At 44.5% G+C, this 20,755-nt stretch overlaps 1 protein-coding gene across 2 annotated transcripts; it reads right to left on the bottom strand.

The window, feature by feature from the left end:
* Window positions 1-5: 5 nt before the first annotated feature.
* osbp2a (oxysterol binding protein 2a) lies at window positions 6-20,386 on the bottom strand. 2 transcript variants are annotated; one of them, XM_056588304.1, is made up of 14 exons: window positions 19,599-20,386; window positions 18,895-19,100; window positions 14,629-14,879; window positions 13,307-13,475; window positions 12,591-12,711; window positions 11,336-11,402; window positions 10,425-10,562; window positions 9,661-9,906; window positions 9,034-9,154; window positions 8,495-8,598; window positions 7,246-7,341; window positions 6,008-6,192; window positions 4,689-4,909; window positions 6-2,871 (listed from the first exon to the last, which is right to left on the bottom strand). In XM_056588304.1, exons 1-14 carry the CDS (start codon window positions 19,757-19,759, stop codon window positions 2,732-2,734), a joined length of 2,226 nt encoding a protein of 741 aa, XP_056444279.1. In that variant the 5' UTR covers window positions 19,760-20,386; the 3' UTR covers window positions 6-2,731. The 2 variants fall into 2 exon arrangements, with proteins under 2 accessions (XP_056444279.1, XP_056444278.1); XM_056588303.1 differs by having other exon boundaries at window positions 7-2,871; window positions 12,591-12,714; window positions 19,599-20,385.
* Window positions 20,387-20,755: the final 369 nt, after the last annotated feature.

Below are 20,755 nucleotides of genomic sequence, written 5' to 3'. Positions count from 1 at the left end.
TGCACACTGCCCTACTGTGGCTAGGCTCTATTATATAATAATAATAATCATATACGATCTTAAGTCTTAATTATCTTTTAATGCATCGTTTTCAAATAAATCACTGAAATGAATTATTTTGCTAATCCAAAAAGGCATATGCTGTATGTGAACAATGTGACTTTTCTTTGTACACAACACTGCTCCTCACCCATACATCCTCAAACTCACAATCTTAGAATTATAGTAGATAACTTAAGTTACAGTTGTGTTTTTATTTGAGCTCAAAAACAGAAATGTTCGAGGTCATAGGGCACAAAAGGTGAATTCACATCATGTTCATTGAATAAATATAAACTATTTCCCTAATTAGAGGCCGAGGTCGTAAACAACTAAGCGTGCTTCAGCACTCTAAAACCATGCAGCTATCCTGTATGTTGTCACATGCTGCTTGTTGCCTTTGATTGGCTGCAGACAACCATGACGCTATGCACAATTAACAGCCCATATGCCTGCTCTTTCTATTCTTTGTGATACATCAAAATAATACATTTGTATTGAGTACCGAGTCATTTGCCAAAAATGTATCACCTGATATTTAGTCATTGTTTAATTGAGGATATATTTACACACATAGACCTATAATTGTACAGAAGTGCCTGAAATATACATGAAACAACATCTTCCAGCCATTGTACATGTGGTACCTTTTGTGTTTTTCACATTTGGCACACAAGATGAAACAAGAATAAAAAGTGCTGTTTTAGAACCTGACCTGTTACATGTGCTTATTCCACCTGCAAATACAGCTGATATAGTTTTCTCCAAGTCATTTGTCTCAATGCAAGAGGACACATCATACCACATAAAAGACACAATGGTTCGATACCTGGCTGCATTTAAAACGTAGATTGGTTGCAAAGCATTTTTGCTAAGGACTACCATATCCTAGACAGAGCTGTGTTAAACAGCAGTTGAAGGATTTTTTCAAACCATTCAAACTTTAATCTTCTTATATGAAGCACCTTGAGCAAACCTCTTTCCTTGACATTTGATCCTCTCTACGACAGCATCTCTATACTGCCCGTCGTGTAGTTTAAATATTGCTGACAACACCTAAAAGGTAAACAATGGAGCTGTAAAGTATAGGGAACAGTTAGATAACACAACGGGATGTCTGCAGGGGAGAAGAGAGTGTGGTTAGTCGGTAAGAGAAGGCTTGTTGTGACAAGACCTAGGTTTATTAAATCATAACTACATGGTATTCTCCCGCTGGATTGTGTCAACGGGAAACCGAGGTGTGAATCGTTGCAATTACTCTTTAATTGCCGTGTTATGATTCAGATCTTATTTCATACATGATTAATGATTAGGTTAATTTAAGTGTCACTTTGTGTTGAAAAGTGGTGGAGACGTAAGGGCTCAGATGAAAATAACAAATTTAAAAACTGTCCTCAACATGTGTGATTTGAGGCAATGTAATGGGGACATCGGTATGAGGTCAGTAGATACTTGCAGAAAGAAAATTGCATAAGGGCGCATCAAAAGGGCCTAGACTACTACAGAGCACACATTACGTGTGCATCCTTTGAGACATTTTCTTTTGAATTTACATTGCATTGTATGTTTTATCGTGCAAATAAACCTTTCTCAAAGTGTCCTCATTTGTTATTTCACATTTCTTGGAGCAAGCTATTTTACAGATATCTTTTTTAACAAATAATTATTTTAAAAAGGGGTGGGGACAAAATCTGCCATTTCAAAAAGTGTTGAGGACATTTCCCCAGTGTGGATGACACCTCTTCAAGGTCAAGAATGAGCCTGAGCAGTCTGGTACATAAACACCTAGGTCAGACACGCCTGGTGAACCATTTACCTATGTTTCTCTGTCTACCATCTATGCACAGCAGTTCACTTATTTTTTTTATTGACTTATTTAAATTTTCCCCATCGGTAAAATAAAGAAAATGCTTAAATATGTAGTTTTGGTATTTACAAATATGAATATTTTCCCGACACCATTGAGTGGGACCGGTGAGTCTGCAGCATGAAAGCCTATGAACGTGGAAGATTTGTCCTTCTTCATCTCACCAAGGTCATACTCCAGAAAGAGAACGTTGCTCCAGAAATTTTAAAACAACAGATTGCCCTCTCCACTCCCGTCCCGCGATAATACACGCCCCCATTAATGAATTGCCTTTTTAATGCATAATAACTTTTCTTTAAACCATGGATAACTCATTCTTCCCTCTTGTATTACCCATACACACACACTCACACCGACAGCTTGGTCTACAAGCAATGAACATAAAAACAACGTGCTCAAATGATCCGAGACCGATCTCAGTGGAAACACGTACGCTGTTCTATATTAAGCAGCATGAAGTAGATGGGGATATTATTATCAGTGAGTCTAAACTAGGATTTAATATTCCAAGTATTTAGGTAAGTTATTAAATGGATCTAATTTAAGCAGGAAAACAGTTAGGTTAACACTCCTCTCTCTCTCACACACACACACACACACACACACACACACACACACACACACACACACACACACACACACACACACACACACACACACACACACACACACACACACACACACACACACACACACACACACACCTAACAATATCTCCTCAGCCTCCTTTAACGGCCTCCCCTCTAGTGTCAAAGTCCAGGCCTAGAAGCAGTAGAGTCCCAAGTCCAGACCTAGAAGCAGCAGAGTTCCAAGTCCCAAAAGCCCTCAGAAGATCTCCGGACACTGGGTCCAGTCTTGCCTCTCCTTGGCCTCCCAGTAACCACCCCGGTAGACGAAGGTCCGCTCCCCACCATCGTTGGTCCTCTTCTCGAACCACAGGGGGTGGTAGCCTTCGATGTCTTGGCCTGAGGAGGAGTAACACAGATCCACACGGTGGCTCATCACGGTCGTGTGTTCAGATGCTTGAACGTGAGATACATCGACGTGTTGATGGAACGGTTTGCTGCAACCGAAACCGAGTCGCAGCTCCAGACTAAGCCGACACGTTAAGACGCTGTTGTCGCAGCTCCACTATACAGATTTATACGATATACGACCGAATTGTGTAGATCGACATAGTATCGCTCTATAATATACAGATCCTTACAATATATATCTAAACTATAAAGGTTATAATCTCTCGATCTATACTATACAGATCTACACTATATATACAGTATAGATCTATACAGCAATATCTATCCTATAGAACAATACTGGTGAGCCAGTGTTGTTGACCCTTTACACTATTGAGTGCAAAAGCAATACAGCATGATGACACAGCAATAGTGGGGTTAATACAGAATGATGATGAGGAGGGCCTGGGTGGACCAGTTTCCATACTGGTGTAATTCCAGCTGTCTTCTTTTAAACAAAGGAAATAATAATTTATTATAGAACTAGGTTCCACCCCCACCAGAAAATATTGAGATTGTAGGTGATTTTAAATACTTAGGGAAAATAATAGATAAACAGTTGACATGGACCTGCAGTACTTACACCATCTATAAAAAGGGGCTGCTTAGGCTGTATTTAATGTGCAAGTTAAGAAAATTTAGAGTGGATAGAGATATGATGTTACTTTCCATCACTCCTTTTTTGAGAGCATTTTACTTTTCCGTTCTGTTGCATGGTATTTCTCCTTGTCAGTAACTAACAAACACAAATTAAATAAGATAGTTAACCTGGCCAGCAAGTTTGCCAAGCAAACACTTAACAGCATGGCCATGACTTGTGAAAGGAGGGTGGTCAAGAAAGGTCAAGCCATCAGGGAAGACATGTCACATCCCCTACACCAGGCATATGAGGTGTTGCCATCCGCTAGGAGGCTCAGGCTGCGCTCTTTCCAAACAAATCGAGCGAGCAGGTCATGATTCCGACTAGTATTGCACTGCTGAACAAGAACTTACCTGCAGGACAACACTTTAAAATAGCACCATGCACTTTCCCTCTCTCTGGACTGTTTCAAGTATGCACAACTGCACTTTACCATCTTATTTATGATGTGTAGAGGGGTCTATGTCGTCTGTCCTGGTGTTGTGTTGTGGGGGACGCGTGGGGGGTCAAGGATTTGTTTTGTTGTATATCCTGTCTTGTCTAGCTGTCTTCTGTATCGTCCCTTTCTGTCAAATAAGTGTATCAAATGTACTGTACGGCGCAGAACAATTTTCCGCAAGGAAAAATAAATATCTAGCATGTACTATCTAGAGCTATACTCTTTAAATTTATAGCATGGATCTAAACAATATATATATAAATAGTATAGCTTTATACTATGTAGATCTATACTATTGATCTATACAATCTAGATCTATAGACTATATAGATCTATACAATATAGATCTATACTATCTATGTGTTATAGTGTTTTAGTATACAGGTTTCATATTCTGTGTGGAGCCTGAATGCCACAATAGCTTCTCACTGCATCATACTCCTGCACTGCACATGTATAAACATGTGAGGTAAAGTCTTTGTCTCTAGAATCTGTTGGGTTTCAGTTGTCATTCTCTTCTCTTCATACTTTTAATTCATTAATCATCAAGTGTGTTATTCTCTCAAATGCACTTTCAGCTGCTCTCCATGAACGCAAGGTGCTGCCTGAATAAAGTTATAGAAAGGTCATAGACAACGAGGCTATAAATAAATGAAGCCACTGCTATTCACCCGTCCGTCCACTCACCCTCCTCCAGAGCCTCGTTGGCCTGGGCCTCCCTCTTCTTCCTCTCCAGCCTCTGCCTGTCCTCCAGGCGGGTCTTCTGGATGTTGGCCTCGTCCCACAGGCCCGCCTCCATCAGCTGCTGGTCCGGCCTCAGGCGGCTGTCGGTGGGCGCCACCCCGTCCTCGGGCTCGTTCAGCGTCAGCGCCAGCGTGGAGAAGAAGTGCATGTTCTCAGAGTTGTCTCTATGGGAGGGGAGGAGGAACCAGGAAGAGGTGAGGAACAGGACCAGGAAGAGACGAGGAACAGGACCAGGTAGAGGTGAGGAACAGGACCAGGAAGAGGTGAGGAACAGGATCAGGAAGAGGTGAGGAACAGGACCAGGAAGAGGTGAGGAACAGGACCAGGAAGAGGTGAGGAACAGGAACAGGAAGAGGTGAGGAACAGGAACAGGAAGAGGTGAGGAACAGGAACAGGAACAGGAAGAGGTGAGGAACAGGAACAGGAAGAGGTGAGGAACAGGAACAGGAAGAGGTGAGGAACAGGAACAGGAAGTGGTGAGGAACAGGAACAGGAAGTGGTGAGGAACAGGACCAGGAAGAGGTGAGGAACAGGACCAGGAAGAGGTGGGGAACAGGAACAGGAAGAGAGCAGGAAAAAAGAACCAGGTGGGATGAGGAACAGAACCGGGAGAGTTGAGGAACAGGACCAGGAAGAGATGAGGACCAGGAAGAGACAAGGAACAGAACCAGGAAGAGATGAGGAACAGGAACAGGAGGAGATGAAGAATAGAACCAGGAAGAGATGAGGAACAGGACCAGGAGGAGATGAGAAACAAGAACCAGGAAGAGACGAGGAACAGGAAGAGATGAGGCACAGGACCAGGAAGAGATGAGGAATGTAAGCGATGAGAAACAGGACCAGGAAGAGATGAAGAGCGTGGATCCCTGACTGGACTGGACAGCAAATATAAATATAATGATGAATGAATGATTAATAATGATGAATGTGCTGAAGTGATGGAAGATGACAATCAAACTACAAGGCTAACCGCTAATCACATTCTCTATGAACCTGAGAGGTTCACCACAATAATGTGTTTATCCCAAGGCTATCTCTCGGGGGTGGGGAGACTTTCCTCAAACCTGTAACTGCTTGCACATCCCACTCTGTTCATATTTTCTGTCCAAAATAAAGAAGATACACTTAATTCAAATGGACCTCTTCAATGCATCTCTGTGATCCTCAGATTGCGTCCTTTTCAATAAGCTAATTGTACGTCATGTAAGTGTTGTTCTCCCTTCTGGTTCTCATCCTGAGTGCTGGAAGCCAGGAGGACTCACGGTAGAGGGTACTTCTTCCAGAGCAGCTTGGCTGGGAGGGTCTGGTAGACGGTCTTCTGCTTGCCCTCGGAGCCGCCGCACCCGGGGCTGCTGTCTACGATCTTGGCGCACTCCATCCTGTCGTCCCAGGTCCCAGACAGGATGTAGTGGGCGGCGCCCTCCCGGTCCTGCACCACACCGGTCACCTGCAGCCAGAGGAGGAGGAGGAGGAGGAGGAAATGAGGAAGAAGAAAAACAAAAATGAGAATTATATGCAGAAGAACAAGAAGAAGAACAAAAATAAGAAGTAGAAAAAGAAAATAAAGAAGAACATAAGTAAGTAGAAGCAGGAGCAGAAGCAGAAGGAAAAGAAAAAATAAGGAAAAAAATATAAGATTTAGAAGCAGAATAAAATAAGGAGAAAATAGATAAGAACGGAGGATTAGAAGACGAAGAAAAGAGAAGAACATGAGGAGAAGAGAAGGAGAAGAACATGTATCAGAATAATCTTCAGGACTAACAATGTATGATTATATGTTAGATAATCTGCCATTGTTGCACAAATCTTGTTTGCATCATTGAACCAAAGCGTCAAGAGATATTAAAATGGAAGCTGCAGTGAAAAGGTCCACGTTTCATGAAAATATAATGTGGGAGTGTTAATAAATAAAACTGCAAGTACATCACATTTTATGTAATGTCAAAAAACGCTGGAAAATATCCAGGTGGCTTGAAACAACAGGCCTGGATGTCTCCCTGCTTCTCAGGGCTTCATGTTGGATGGCGGGAATGATAAGGTCTGGAAACCAACCATGGGAATAAAATGGAGGCACAAGAATATAAAGACTTCAGCTCATAAAGAACTAGAAGGGTAACTCTGTTAGGACAAGAAACATTGATTGCACTGACAGATAACGATCAACATGAATGACAAGCTGTCAATCATGACATTTTATGAAAATAAGACCAATCAAAGCCAGCCAGAGACTTTTCATCCAATGGGATACTGACACGCAAACATACACACACACATCCACACTCAATCACCTCTGTCGCCAGAGGCAGAGCGTGTGTCTCTGAGGTTTAATGTATTATTTTAGTGTGCAGTTAACCTTTAAGTAAATGGTTTGATTACGATGAACAATAACGGCAAAGAAGTCTACTTGTTGACTTCTGAGTAATGTCATTTCACCCCAAGCAAAGTGATTGGAGGTAACGTTTAGTTCTCCCCTGTCAAAGAAGGAACAAGGAGTGCCTACCTTGCGGGGTGCGTCTCTGGAGAAGTAGCTGTAGGGAGAGAACTTCAGTCTACACAAATCCTTGGTGGTGTTGTTCACGATCTCTATGTCTCCAGACTAGAAGGACCCCGTCAGGAGAGGGACAGAAAGCTGATGTTAGTGAACAGCTGTTGCATAGATTTGACCCCACTATCACATTCAGATCATTAAATGAGATGTGAGACAGCAAACAGAATAATAATAACAAATAGATCTATAGAGACTAGGGCTGGGCGATATGGACAAAATCTTATATCACGATATGAGTAATTTTATATCACGATATGGAAATATATCACGATATGGTATTTTTGAAGTAAATTAAAATAATAAATGGCTAAAAATAACCATACTTCACATTTGATCAGTTTTTTCTTTTATTTTGAACTTGAATTTCCATGCTTACAAAGGAGTAAGTAGCGAACAATCAGTCATTAACTGCAGTGTCATATAGTGCAAACATCTTGTAAACATTGAACTGTTTTTTCAATACAAATAACATTTTTTTTTTAAGGTGTGCTTCCCACCTGCCTGGCTGTCAGTCAGTGCAGTGTAATATAAAATAAAAATCACAGCATCACACAAATATTTTAAATACTAATTATACACTTATAAAATAAAGTTATGTGCTGTGCAAATAGCTGGTGGTAAAAATAGAACTGTTTCTTCAATACAAATGAGATTTTTTTTTAAGTTAACAGGTGAGTCTCACACCTGCCTTGCTTCAGTCAGTGCAGTGCAATATAAATCTTTTTTTTTTCTTTTTTTTTAATATTTTATATTTAATTTAAAAAATAAAAATTCTCTCTCGGTATAAACGATATGGCCAAATCTCTCCCGGTAGACACTTTCATATCGTCCACGGTATGATATCGTCATATCGCCCAGCCCTAATAGAGACTGCTGAAGCGTGCGTTATATAATATAATTTCTCAACATGGAGTGTAGGTTATACAGCAGAAAAAGTGATGGGGAGTCAGAAGACGAGACAGAACAGTGAACTGAAGTGGTCTCTGCTTTTAGGAGAAAACTAGAATCTGGGTGATCTGTGGATCAGCAAGGATTTGGGGATGGGGATATCATTCAAATATATTGAAAAAAGGGAATTCAAGGCATTACAGATAAAACCAGAGAAAACCCTACAGGCATGCGTGACTAGGTCATTAAATATATAGTTCATAAAATAGTTTCTTATTTGTGATCTCATTTTATTTATGGTTAGAGGACCCACCTGATCAATCCATAACTTCCCCACTATGATGTTGTGTACGGTGGAGGTGACCTTGCTCCACACGTAGTGATGTCCACTGGCCTGGAACTCCAGGTGGATGCAGCCTACAGACAGGAAATAGGAACCGAGTCAGCCTACAGACCGGAAATAGGAACCCGAGTCAGCCTACAGACCGGAAATAGGAACATAGTCAGCATACAGACAGGAAATAGGAACTGACTTAGCATAAAGACAGGAAATAGGAACATAGTCAGCCTACAGACCGGAAATAGGAACCCAAGTCAGCCTACAGACCGGAAATAGGAACATAGTCAGCATACAGACAGGAAATAGGAACTGACTTAGCATAAAGACAGGAAATAGGAACATAGTCAGCCTACAGACAGGAGAAAGGAACAGAATCAGCCTCCAGGAATGGTAATAGAAATGAATGATCCGCAGTTTGTGGCTTGACATCAAACCTTTACCGCTCACTTTGTCTGTTGTATTATATAATATCATGTTTTTAGCATCGAGATATGATTGACAGGGACTCTTACCCAATGGCATGACTGAGATGTACTTCCCACGGAACTTGCTGTCTATTGTGATGTCCTGCCAGAGGGTCCAGCCTCTCTGGGAGGTCACATGATGAGCCGCGGCGGGGGGGTGATGGCTGACCTGAGGGGACGACAACGGAAACCAATTAATTGAATCAATTAACCAATCAAGAGGTTTGGTTGATACGAGCAGACTTCATACTAGGAGTACTTTAATACCAAAGGAACATTAAAGCAGGTACCACACACACACACACACACACACACACACACACACACACACACACACACACACACACACACACACACACACACACACACACACACACACACACACACACACACACACACACACACTACACTAACTTTATTCAACCCTTTCACACTTCATCAGCTCAGCCATTCTACATTTGATCTAAAATGTCTCAGCCTCTTCTGACCCCACAAGTGGGCGTGTCCGTCTAGATGTGTGCTGCATAGATCGACCAGCCTGCCCAGTGGACTGAAGCATACGTTGCTCATCTACCCGTCACACATCTAGGTGGACACGCCCACTTGTGATGTCAGAAAAGGCCGTGATGGCCAAGCACCCTCACAGCTGGTGGTGTAATACGTCACCCCACGCACCTGCTCCGAGATGGAGCGGTAGCCGTACTCCTCCAGGCGGTCCAGCTCGTAGGTCTCCCCCAGCAGGGGGTTGAAGGGCTTGGCGGTGCGGTGCACGGTGGTGGAGTAGGACGACACCGAGAAGGCCGCCACCAGGCACATCTGCTCCAGGCTGCAGTCGCAGCGCGCGGCGCGGTCCAGCAGCTCGCTGTACTCCAGGTCCTCCGTCAGCCGCTGCAGCATGGACAGCGGCTCGTTGAAGTTCACCTGCAGGCCGAGGGGAGGAACTACGTCAGGGGACGGGAGAACCACGGCCACGACCTCCAGCGCTTTACAGGGATTCCCACAGCGCTTTACAGCTTAGCCTTAGCAACAACACACACCTGCCGCCTTAACGACGACGTCCAGAAAATAATATTATAAATATTATACAAAAGTATACAATTATCTAAACTTAATTCACTCTCTGTGTATAGATCAAGACAGACTTGCGGCCTGACAGCCTCTATGAAAATAAGCATAAATGGTCAAACTGTGAAAGATCGCAATTACCAAAGGGCCCTTGAATTGTTATTTTTTTAACCACGGAGGATAGCCTAAAGCGATGCTACATGTCCGCTCTGCCATAAGCAGTGACTGTGGTTACGGTGTTCAACAAATAATTGTTGAATGTAGTAGTCCACCGCACAAACAGTAAGGCTGCACACACACATGAACACAAAACCATCCCTAGAACAACATGGGTCATTATTAGAGTTGAGGGGTCGTCCCGGGTGAGGACCTACAGGCATGGGGATCTTGGAGAGCTCTTTGCCGATGCAGTTCTTCATGATGCTCCAGAGGTTCAGAGAGTAGTTGGGCTTGTCTGGGATTCGGCGTCTGCGACCTCTCCGCTGCTGCAAGAGGTTGGGTCCTGAGCAGTCCTAACACACACAAACACGCACACTGTGATTCAGTACACTAGTCACACACACATTTAGTACACTAGTCACACACACACATTTAGTACACTAGTCACACACACACATTTAGTACACTAGCACACACATTTAGTACACTAGTCACGCACACACTTTTAGTACACTAGTCACACACAAACATTTAGTACACTAGACACAAACAAAACACCATTCCGTACACTATTTACACGCACACACATTTAGTACCCTAGTCTCAAACACATTTAGTAACCTAGTTCATAAGAACTATCTGTACATTTGTGTGTGTGTGGTGTGTGGTGTGTGGTGTGTGGTGTGTGTGTGTGTGTGTGTGTCCTAGATGTGGTGTACCCTCCAGGGTTTAGGTTTAATAAAAGCAGTCTTTTTGGCTCCAACCTAAGCAGCTTGGCAGCTTGGCAGCTTGCATTGGAGGTGGACTTTTCCCCTTGTTCCCTCACCTTGCATCATATTACACAACAACTATTATATTACAGCTGGGACATGGATGTGCTGATGGCTTAACATTTTAACCAATTGCATCGCGACACATTTACCCCTCTCTCACCTAGGGAGCCTGTAGCAGGCTAACACATAGCTGCCTAGCGTGTTTGGTGACTTTTGCACAAGCCAATCAAATTACATTCCTCCTGTTTTTCTCCCCCGCAACCCCACACCTACTTTCGTAGAAAATGTTAAACATAAACATACTAATCAACATTATGATGTCACGTTGACCATAGAGTTGTTGGAGAGCTTACATTCTCGTTGTGAGTCCAGTCATTGGGCCGTCCTCCACTCATCATACTGTGATTACTGACTGATCGCCTGCAAGGGAACAACCTGAATCAGCACACGTGCTACAGTATTCCAGGTAGGACAGAGTTGGGAACGACTCCAAGATTACCTTTGCAACAACATCTTGTATCTGGGTCAGCCCTGCATCAAAATTATTTTGATCAAAATAAGCGCACATTGGTGCCACGCATACTTCTTTATACTTTTTGCTAAAAGTGACTGAGTGAAAATAGAGAGAGCCTACAGGAGAAGACAGAGAGCCTACAGCAGAAGAGAGAGAGAGCGAGCCTACAGGAGAAGAGTGAGAGCCTACAGTAGAAGAGAGAGAGCCTACAGGAGAAGAGAGAGAGAGCCTACAGGAGAAGAGAGAGAGAGCCTACAGCAGAAGAGAGAGAGAGCCTACAGCAGAAGAGAGAGAGAGCCTACAGCAGAAGAGAGAGAGAGCCTACAGCAGAAGAGAGAGAGAGCCTACAGCAGAAGCGAGAGAGAGCGAGCCTACAGGAGAAGAGAGAGAGCCTACAGCAGAAGAGAGAGAGAGCCTACAGGAGAAGACAGAGCCTGAAAGAGAAGACAGAGAGAGAGCATACAGGAGTAGACAGAGCCTACAGGAGAAGAGACAGAGCCTACAGGAGAAGAGAGAGAGAGCCTACAGGAGAAGACAGAGCCTGAAAGAGAAGACAGAGAGAGAGCATACAGGAGTAGACAGAGCCTACAGGAGAAGAGACAGAGCCTACAGGAGAAGAGAAGAGAGAGCCTACAGGAGAAGAGACAGAGCCTACAGGAGAAGAGAAGAGAGAGCCTACAGGAGAAGAGAAGGGAGAGCCTACAGGAGAAGAGAGAGAGAGAGAGAGCCTACAGAAGAAGAGAGCCTACAGAAGAAGAGAGAGAAAGAGCCTACAGAAGAAGAGAGAGCCTACAGGAGAAGAGACAGAGCCTACAGGAGAAGAAGAGAGCCTACAGGAGAAGAGACAGAGCCTACAGGAGAAGACAGAGCCTACAGGAGAAGACAGAGCCTAGAGGAGAAGACAGAGCCTACAGAAGAAGACAGAGCCTACAGGAGAAGAGACAGAGCCTACAGGAGAAGAGACAGAGCCTACAGGAGAAGACAGAGCCTAGAGGAGAAAAGAAAAAGCCTACAGGAGAAGAGAAGAGAGAGCCTACAGCAGAAGACACAGCCTCAATAGGTTAAGCAACAGCCTGTTGGCCAGCAGGTCTTACCTGTGCTGCGTGTGGTTGCTGGCTGTCACGGTTATGAATGCAGGGGACTCCTCCACGGCGTCGAAGAACTCGCCGTCGTCATTCTCATCACTGGCTTCCCCCTCCGGAGTCCTATCCACACCTGCTGCTCCACAAACACACACAGGAAACAAGATGGCCGACATCACACACTCACACGCCAACTTGTGTTCCCTGCCGTCTTCCCCCGCAGGCTTACCCAGAGAAGGAGCACGTCGACAGATCTAATAACCGTCGGGACATCGATATTCATTCTTATTTGTATTGTGGGAACAACATGCTTCAGTGAAACGATCTCAACCATTTTAACAAGAGTTATCGCCGACAGGAGAACAGCAATGCAAGCAAGGGTACTGGCTTGGAGGTAATCTAAACGCTCATAAATGAAGCTGGTTAAGTAAGTTGATGACCTGCTAATACACCGTGATCTCAATAGAAACAGACACTGCAATTTTTTACTGCAACAAATGAAGAAATGGGTTTAGTGGTGAGTCACGCGTACGTGTCAACATCAGGTTTCATTAAAAAACCAAAATCATTCACAAGAGTGATTAAACGACTCCCAAGTCCATCTCAGCGCACACTACGCCCACGACGATTTGAGTCAGAGCGCCATCCCCCGGCGAGGGAAAGATCGCGCGCGTCCCGCAGCAGGCTGGGTGTGAGAACCGTTCGGGTGACGAGGGAGTGTTCCGGACCTGTGTGGGAGTTGGGGTTCTCTCTCCAGGCGCGCTCCAGGCTGTTGTGCTGCTTGGCCAACTGCTCTATGGTCTGCTCCAGGTGGTGGCGCTGCTCCCGCTCATGCTGCAGGGCTCTCTGCCACCGGCGGTTGTGCGTCTCCGCTACGTCCAGGAAGTCTCTGCAGGCCTGGGGAGGCACAGGGATGGGGGGGGATCCTCAAGGAACGGTCTCACAATCAGACGCCCTCCTCGCAGAAGGTCCGGAGAGGGGGGGGGGGCGGGGGCGCTACGGGATTCACTAGGACGGGTGAGGTGGTCTAGTGGTAAGGGGGTTGGAGTCGCCGGCTGTTCCAATCCCAACGGCCTCAGTAGCATTCCGCTGAGCGAGAGGCTGGCTCATCCTATCCTGCCCTCATAAATAGCATCAGTAAATGTTGATAACATGGTTCCAGCACTTATCGGTCGGTTTCTCTCTCGGTCCTCCGTCTGTGTCTGTGTTTTAGACAACCGCGGGTGTCTCACATTGGCAGTGACTCACATTAATCATAACATTGGATGTGACTCACAGGCACTCGTTTACTCCAGCGTTTTAAATCTCCATTTCAAATCATGACTCAAAAAGCGGTTGTGGGATCATGGTGCAAAGAGAGGCGTTTTCTACGTCTAAGCAGACGGGAACGCTTTCACAAGAGATTTAGACAACCGTCTTCACACTGATATTACGAGCATTCGACATTAGACGCGACTCATGTTGATCCTAACATCACATGTGACTCATTGACCCTAACATTAGACATGATCGTTATTGACCCTAACATTAGACGTGACTCATGTTGGTTCCTAACATTAGACGTGACCTATTGATCCTAACATTAGACGTGACCTGTTGATCCTAACATTAGACGTGACCTATTGATCCTAACATTAGACGTGACCTATTGATCCTAACATTAGACGTGACCTATTGATCCTAACATTAGACGTGACCTATTGATCCTAACATTAAACAAGACTCTTATTGATCCTAACATTAGACGTGACTTAATGATCCTAACATTAGACGTGACCTATTGATCCTAACATTAGACAAGACTCTTATTGATCCAAACATTAGACGTGACTTATTGATCCTAACATTAGACAAGACTCTTATTGATCCAAACATTAGACGTGACTTATTGATCCTAACATTAGATATGGCTCTTATTGATCCTAACATCAGACTCACGTTGATCCTAGCCTCAGACGTGACTCACGTTGATCCTAACATTAGAAGGCACTCACGTTGATCCTAGCCTCAGACGTGACTCACGTTGATCCTAACATTAGAAGGCACTCACATTAATGGCAGCGTTCGATGTGATGCGGAAGAGGGTGGCCCGTTCGTTGACGGCCTTCAGCCGGTCCGTGCCGTCGGTGGCCCCCCGCGGGTCCTCCAGTTCGCTGAGCGAGCGCTGGAGGGCGGCGCCGTGCTTCCCTATCAGCTCGTTGCAGGTGTTCAGGTCGTCCAGCTTGCTCGCCAGAGTCTTCAGCACGCCGGCCGTCAGCGCGCGGCCGTCCTGCGCTAGTGGGGCCTCATCTCCTGAGTCGTCTGAGGGAGGGAGGGGGAGAGGGAGGGAGGGAGAGACAGAGACAGAGACAGAGACAGAGACAGAGACAGAGACAGAGACAGAGACAGAGACAGAGACAGAGAGAGAGAGAGAGAGAATTTAAAAAAGTGAAACCAAACCCTTAACTAAAAAGTGAGGTGGTGGTTTACATAGTAGTGCTATGGACGATCCTGATGAAAATCTAAAAACTTAATGCACAAAGTTTTAGAAATCTAGGATAAGACGAAAAGATGGACTCATAATACCCCCTATGGGTAAGGAGGTAAGGAAGGAGGATGGGATTCAAACCAAGTAAAGGTGTAACTAATCTAGTTTTTTTAATGAGGTTAATTTCCACTTTGTTTTTTAATAACAATAAAAACAACAAAGTACCAAATAATAATCAAATCTGCCTCACCCAAAAAACAACAACAGTAAGACCAGTTTGTGCCTGAGAACCAGAACTTCAAAGCTCGAGGATCATATTGATCTGAAATGACTACAATCCTAAAAACAGCCTCATCAAGGACACTTGCAACAGGACCAGCGTCCTCGGCTCCTTAGTGTCCTCAGAGTGTCCGTGTTGAAGGTGCAGCCCCCGCTGTAGACAACACATCACACCCTAGCCTCTCACTCACTCCCTCCCCGAGCCAGCTCTCGCACAAATATGTGAATGAACACCGTTGCCTTGGAAACGTCGGCCTGTGCAATCAGGAGGCTGGGCTATTTTTAGCAACGATGGGAGGAGAGGAGGAAGAAAGAATTGATGATGACGCACTACACTTCTCCTCTCCATGCTGGTAGGGATGAACCATTAGCTCCTATATAAACACACACACACACACACACACACACACACACACACGTCCCATCAAAGACGCTAGCGGGCCACTAATCATGCCTCAACAAAGCAGAGGAGATGGTCCAGCATGGGACTCCCAGGATGCATTGCACTGCCGAAGAAAAACAGGAACAAAGAGAACCGAGTACTTTATACTCGCTTAAAGACTCCAGAGATTTGGGGAACTGTGTGCAGCCCTGTGTATCACTCACAATATCAGGATTTTAGTTTTAGCTGTGGGTTTGCGTGTTACTAATTACTAAAGTTTAAATAAACCAAACGTTTTTAACCGATTCTTGGCCACTGTTGCCACACCACAACAAGAAACAGAACCAAGAGAGACAGACGGGCGGACAGAAATCCCCACGTAAAACAGAGACATAAACATCAGGCCGCTCTGGATTAGTAAACTCTCTGGAGGAGAAGATTAAAAGGAAGGGGTGTGAAGGCTGCAGGCACGTGGATCGGTTTCATGACCCATATGCAGCAGAGAGGGGGGAAATGTTGCTTATGACTCATGGACCGTTTATAATGATGGTCGTCTGTGTTGTAGTGAGCCGTGTCCAAATAACAATCAGGACAGTTTAGAAAGCCCAATTAATAAATATGGGGAGAATGTGTACAGACAGACACTAGCCTGAATGCGGGACATCGTAGGCATTAGAAAGTGATTTTGAACCTTTAACATCTTTGGTTTGCGTGCGTCTATGGGGTTGATGCATGTTAGTGTTGACAATGTTGAAATGTGATCAAAAGGAGCGACACCTTGAATAAACTAGCGCACATTTATAAATCCATAAGTAATCCATTGTATTCTAATTCCGAAAAAGCAATGTATCACATACAAACAAATAGTTGCACACACACACACACACACACACACACACACACACACACACACACACACACACACACACACACACACACACACACACACACACACACACACACACACACACACACACACACACACACACACACCATGTGGGTAGGTTATCATAAAGATATCCATAGCCATATTGAATTTCTTTTCCAATCTTTTCTTAGAACTGGGTTAGCTGTAAAGAAAAACACCAAGCATGTCGACAGCTATAGTAATGAACTGCAGAATCTGTGAAAATTGAATATGCATCGTGTTGTAATAGCCTGGAATTGTATAAAAAGGCACACCTTGTTTTTGGTGATCTGCTGTTCGCAGAGGTTCCTTTAAACACAACGGGGGACAGATGAAAGTAGTGTCCTCAGACATGAAGAAGTAGAGTCAGGATGAGACAATAGGACTTAGTATGATCTCATGTCTTTAATTATTCATCACACCTTTTACATCATCCCGATATCCAGAACAAAAATCGTATACCAAACACATTAACAAACAATTCCCTGCCGGCAATCAGCCTATTCAAAAGTGCTTCCATTTCAACTACAAAACAAAGTCGAATCTGAACAACAGCAAACACTGTGACCACATGACGCCATCTACTTATAGAAAAGATCAAAAAGGACTTACATTCTGACACTCAAAAGGCAGAATGCACTCATCTCACCCTATCGTCCACCACAGTACACTGAGGCTGGCCTCGCTGGTTGTTTTGAACAATAGAATCCTTCTTCAGGGTCCTGCTTGTTTCTCTACTCTACTCTCCTGCATGGCAGAATGGGAGGAGCAGGCTGGAGGAAGGTCATTTCATTCAGCTCTGCCTGGCGTCATACTGAAACACCCGGGGAGGGAGGAGAACGTAGACAGTGCTTGCGTGCGGGTGAGGGGGAGGCGGTGTGTGTGTGTGTGAGTTGTGGTATACGAGAGCCAGAGATGGCGAGACGGAGACAAGAGACCAGCTAATTGCCTCCCCTCGGCAGGGACGTTTTCTTTAAGCTTTGGTAGGAGATCCTTACAGACAGAACTGATCACTCTGTCCTCTACCAGAATGTCACTCAGGCAGAACGCCACCATGACGATAATGTTGATAATTTTAAAAATATATGGTAAAGGAGATTCATAGAGGAAGATTTGATCATTCGATTTGCTTCAGAAATGCTTTTCTTCTTCAGTAAAATAAAAGCACACCTGCCCAAGTACCGCTTTAAACGGGTTTGTGCTGCACAACACTGCCCTCTAGCGGCCACTCAAGGGATAAATCCAGAGTCACCTTGCAGTAAAACGGTTTCCATGCATTGTACTGGGAATTATTTCTGTACGACCTTGGCGAAGACAAAACAAACTAGCGTCTGCCCGTGATGAGACATTGGATCGTAAACAAGAGTGGGACGGAAACTAATCAATAAATGTATGAGTTTAATCTCTGCATGAATGGGGGAAATCAAGTATGAAATTAGAATCCTCCCCCTTCTTGTCCCTCCTCCAACTGCATCATCAAAGACTTCATGACGTAGAAGGTGGATGCTTTATGACGTAGAAGGTGGATGCTTTATGACGTAGCAGATAGATGCTTTATGATGTAGAGGATGGATGCTTTATGACGTAGCAAATGGATGCTTTATGATGTAGAAGGTGGATGTTTCATGCAGGTTAATGCTCTATGATGTAGAGGTGGATGCTTTATGATGTAGAGGGTGGATGCTTTATGATGTAGAGGGTGGATGCTTTATGACGTAGCAGATGGATGCTTTATGATGTAGAAGATGAATGCTCTATGATGTAGAAGGTGGATACATTATGATGTATGATGCTTTATGATGAAGCAGGTGGATGTAGAACAGTGCTTGAGTTATCTGAAGCAAATATATATTGTTTATCGATTTCCTTTACATTATAGGCCTTGTCATGCTCCATTACTGAATACTAAATTCTATCCATATCCACGTCAACCAAAGCATTAATGTTGAAGTATTACACACTTTCTAACAAAATAAAGTCTAATACACATATGTTTTTGTTTCGCCATACGATATCTTTGTTTCATTATACCCGTGAAGCCTATTATAAACTCACAGGCCCCATCCAAAAGGCTGGTGGTCCGGTCGAGATAAATACCAGTATATATAATGCATGTTTGTAAAGGTCAGGGGCCTCCTTCGGCATCAGATATACATGTTCACAATGCAGCCGACACCCTCGTCGTTGCAGGGAGAAGGGTGCTTAGGGTTAGTTGACAGAAGGTCAACTGGTTGGGTCCGGTTGAGATGAATAATTAAATAAAGTGAGACACTCCACTAACCTGAGTGCTGCATCAGTTGAGTGGCATTTGCTTTCGCCTGTTGCAGGGCAGAAACCCACCGCTGGCACTCGGCGTCCGAGGTGGACTTCAGGTGGTAGCTCCGCCCACCGCTCGTTAACACCAGGTGGCAGGTGTCGCCCACCTCGATGTGGGCCGTCACCAACGGGATGGTGCCGCGACAGGTGTGTGCCATCTCGGCCTGGGTCCTGCAGGAGGAAACACACAATAATCAAGAAGCGCAAACGAGCAAGGGGGTGAACGGCGTGAACGGGGGGGGGTGAACGGCTTGCAAAACACTCATGTGTGTTGCAAGACTGGCGGTGATTGAATGGAGACAGTAGCTGTATGGCTGCCCTTTAAAGTGCAGTGCGCCGAACCGTACCCATGTACACAACAGGGCTCCCAGTGAGGTCAGCAGGACACGCTTCCTACGCTATGATACAGCGTATTGTCCGTCACACCCATCCTCATCATAAATGGGTCCTTTGGTGTTTAGTGGGGTGAGATGATGATGTATAACGTGTATATGGATATGTAGCACATACTGTCATTATAGTATGGGAAAGCATTTAAGTCCGCACATACACTGCCAAAAATCAACTCCAACAACAGTATGGAAAACACCTATTAACACAAATCTATCCAACACATTATTTCTGTTGGGCTAGTACTCGATGAGCTGCCATATCGCGGTGAAGTCCTACCTGTAGTACGAGAGGAGGCCGTTGCTCAAGACGAACCATCGCCGCTGGTACCCCTTCAAGTAGTTGGTCCATTTGAAGAGCCATCCGCGGTACGCGTCCAGCCCGGGCAGCTGGAGCCCCGGGAGAGTTGGAGAGGGCAAACTCTTCATCAGCTCGTTCATTTGGTCAGCTGGGTCACTCCACTAAATGGAGACGATGCCAGTTGTGGTCAGCTGTAGCTAGCTAACTACGCGTGGTGACCGCTATCGCTACTTTCAATGCTTCAAAACACGACAGTCAGGAGGGATGGTCAGTACAGGATAACCTCGTCCCAGGCGTTCTCCTCTCACGACGGAACGCATGGAGCGGGATGCTCCAGATGAGCGTTATTGGCGGGAGAGAGGGCGGGACTTCAGCTAGATGAATTTAGCGGCGAGGAGAGGGAGAGGTAGGAACTTCCGATCCAGGAATATCCGTTTCCTTTACATGTTTCCGACGGTACTTTTACAAATTATTCTTCAAAACGAAATGTATTCTCCTTTTCGTTGTGGTTCACATTATTCTCATTGTATTGGTCTCGTTCTGGGGACTATAAACTGCCGTACATAGCTCATAGGAAGTAAGAGACCGGAAATTGCGTTCCAGTAGACCGGGATAACGCTGCGATTACAAAACAATCCTCTCTGCCAAGTGGGATGATCGAGGCAGCTAGCTTGCACTAGCACTTAGTGGGCTTTGGAAAAAGCAGTTCCCCTAGCGGTATTTATAATGTGACAAGCACTTTTAATAAATTAGAGTTTTTTAACAAAATATCCAAAAGTGACGCCATAAATAAGTGAATAAAGAATGGGGAGAGGGGGGGCAGCAATGACGTACATATGCATATAGGTCTTCACTGTCAGGGGCTGTCAGCCAATAGAAAACGTGGAATGTCACCTTAACGATAGGCCTTCAATCAGGGATGCATGATGTCACATCATCTATCCCAAATCAAATTGAAGCACTAAAAAACAGACCACTATGGCAATGCAGCAACTAACAATTATTAATTAATCTTGATTAACTCATTAATCGAATTATTCTTCAATGATTATTTCAAGACAGAACATTTAAAATACATAGAATATTAAAAGATTTGTAGGATTTTTAACTTCTACGATTTCTGAACTTGGGTATGT

This window comes from Gadus chalcogrammus, chromosome 4, assembly GCF_026213295.1.
Source record: "Gadus chalcogrammus isolate NIFS_2021 chromosome 4, NIFS_Gcha_1.0, whole genome shotgun sequence".
In the NCBI taxonomy this organism is placed as follows: Eukaryota; Metazoa; Chordata; class Actinopteri; order Gadiformes; family Gadidae; genus Gadus; species Gadus chalcogrammus.
The sequence above is the reverse complement of the archived record's forward strand: the minus strand, read 5'-3'. Positions and strand labels throughout refer to the sequence as shown.

Bases quoted from the DNA above. Each gene is read 5' to 3' on its own strand.
- osbp2a (XM_056588303.1), bottom strand. From the start codon at position 19,759: ATGAACGAGCTGATGAAGAGTTTGCCCTCTCCAACTCTCCCGGGGCTC. The intron at 9,907-10,424 runs GTAGGTCCTCAC...CTCGGCCTGCAG, and splicing joins TCTCCAAGATCCCCATGCCT to GTGAACTTCAACGAGCCGCT. The intron at 7,342-8,494 runs GTGGGTCCTCTA...GGGTCCTTCTAG, and splicing joins GGAAGTTATGGATTGATCAG to TCTGGAGACATAGAGATCGT.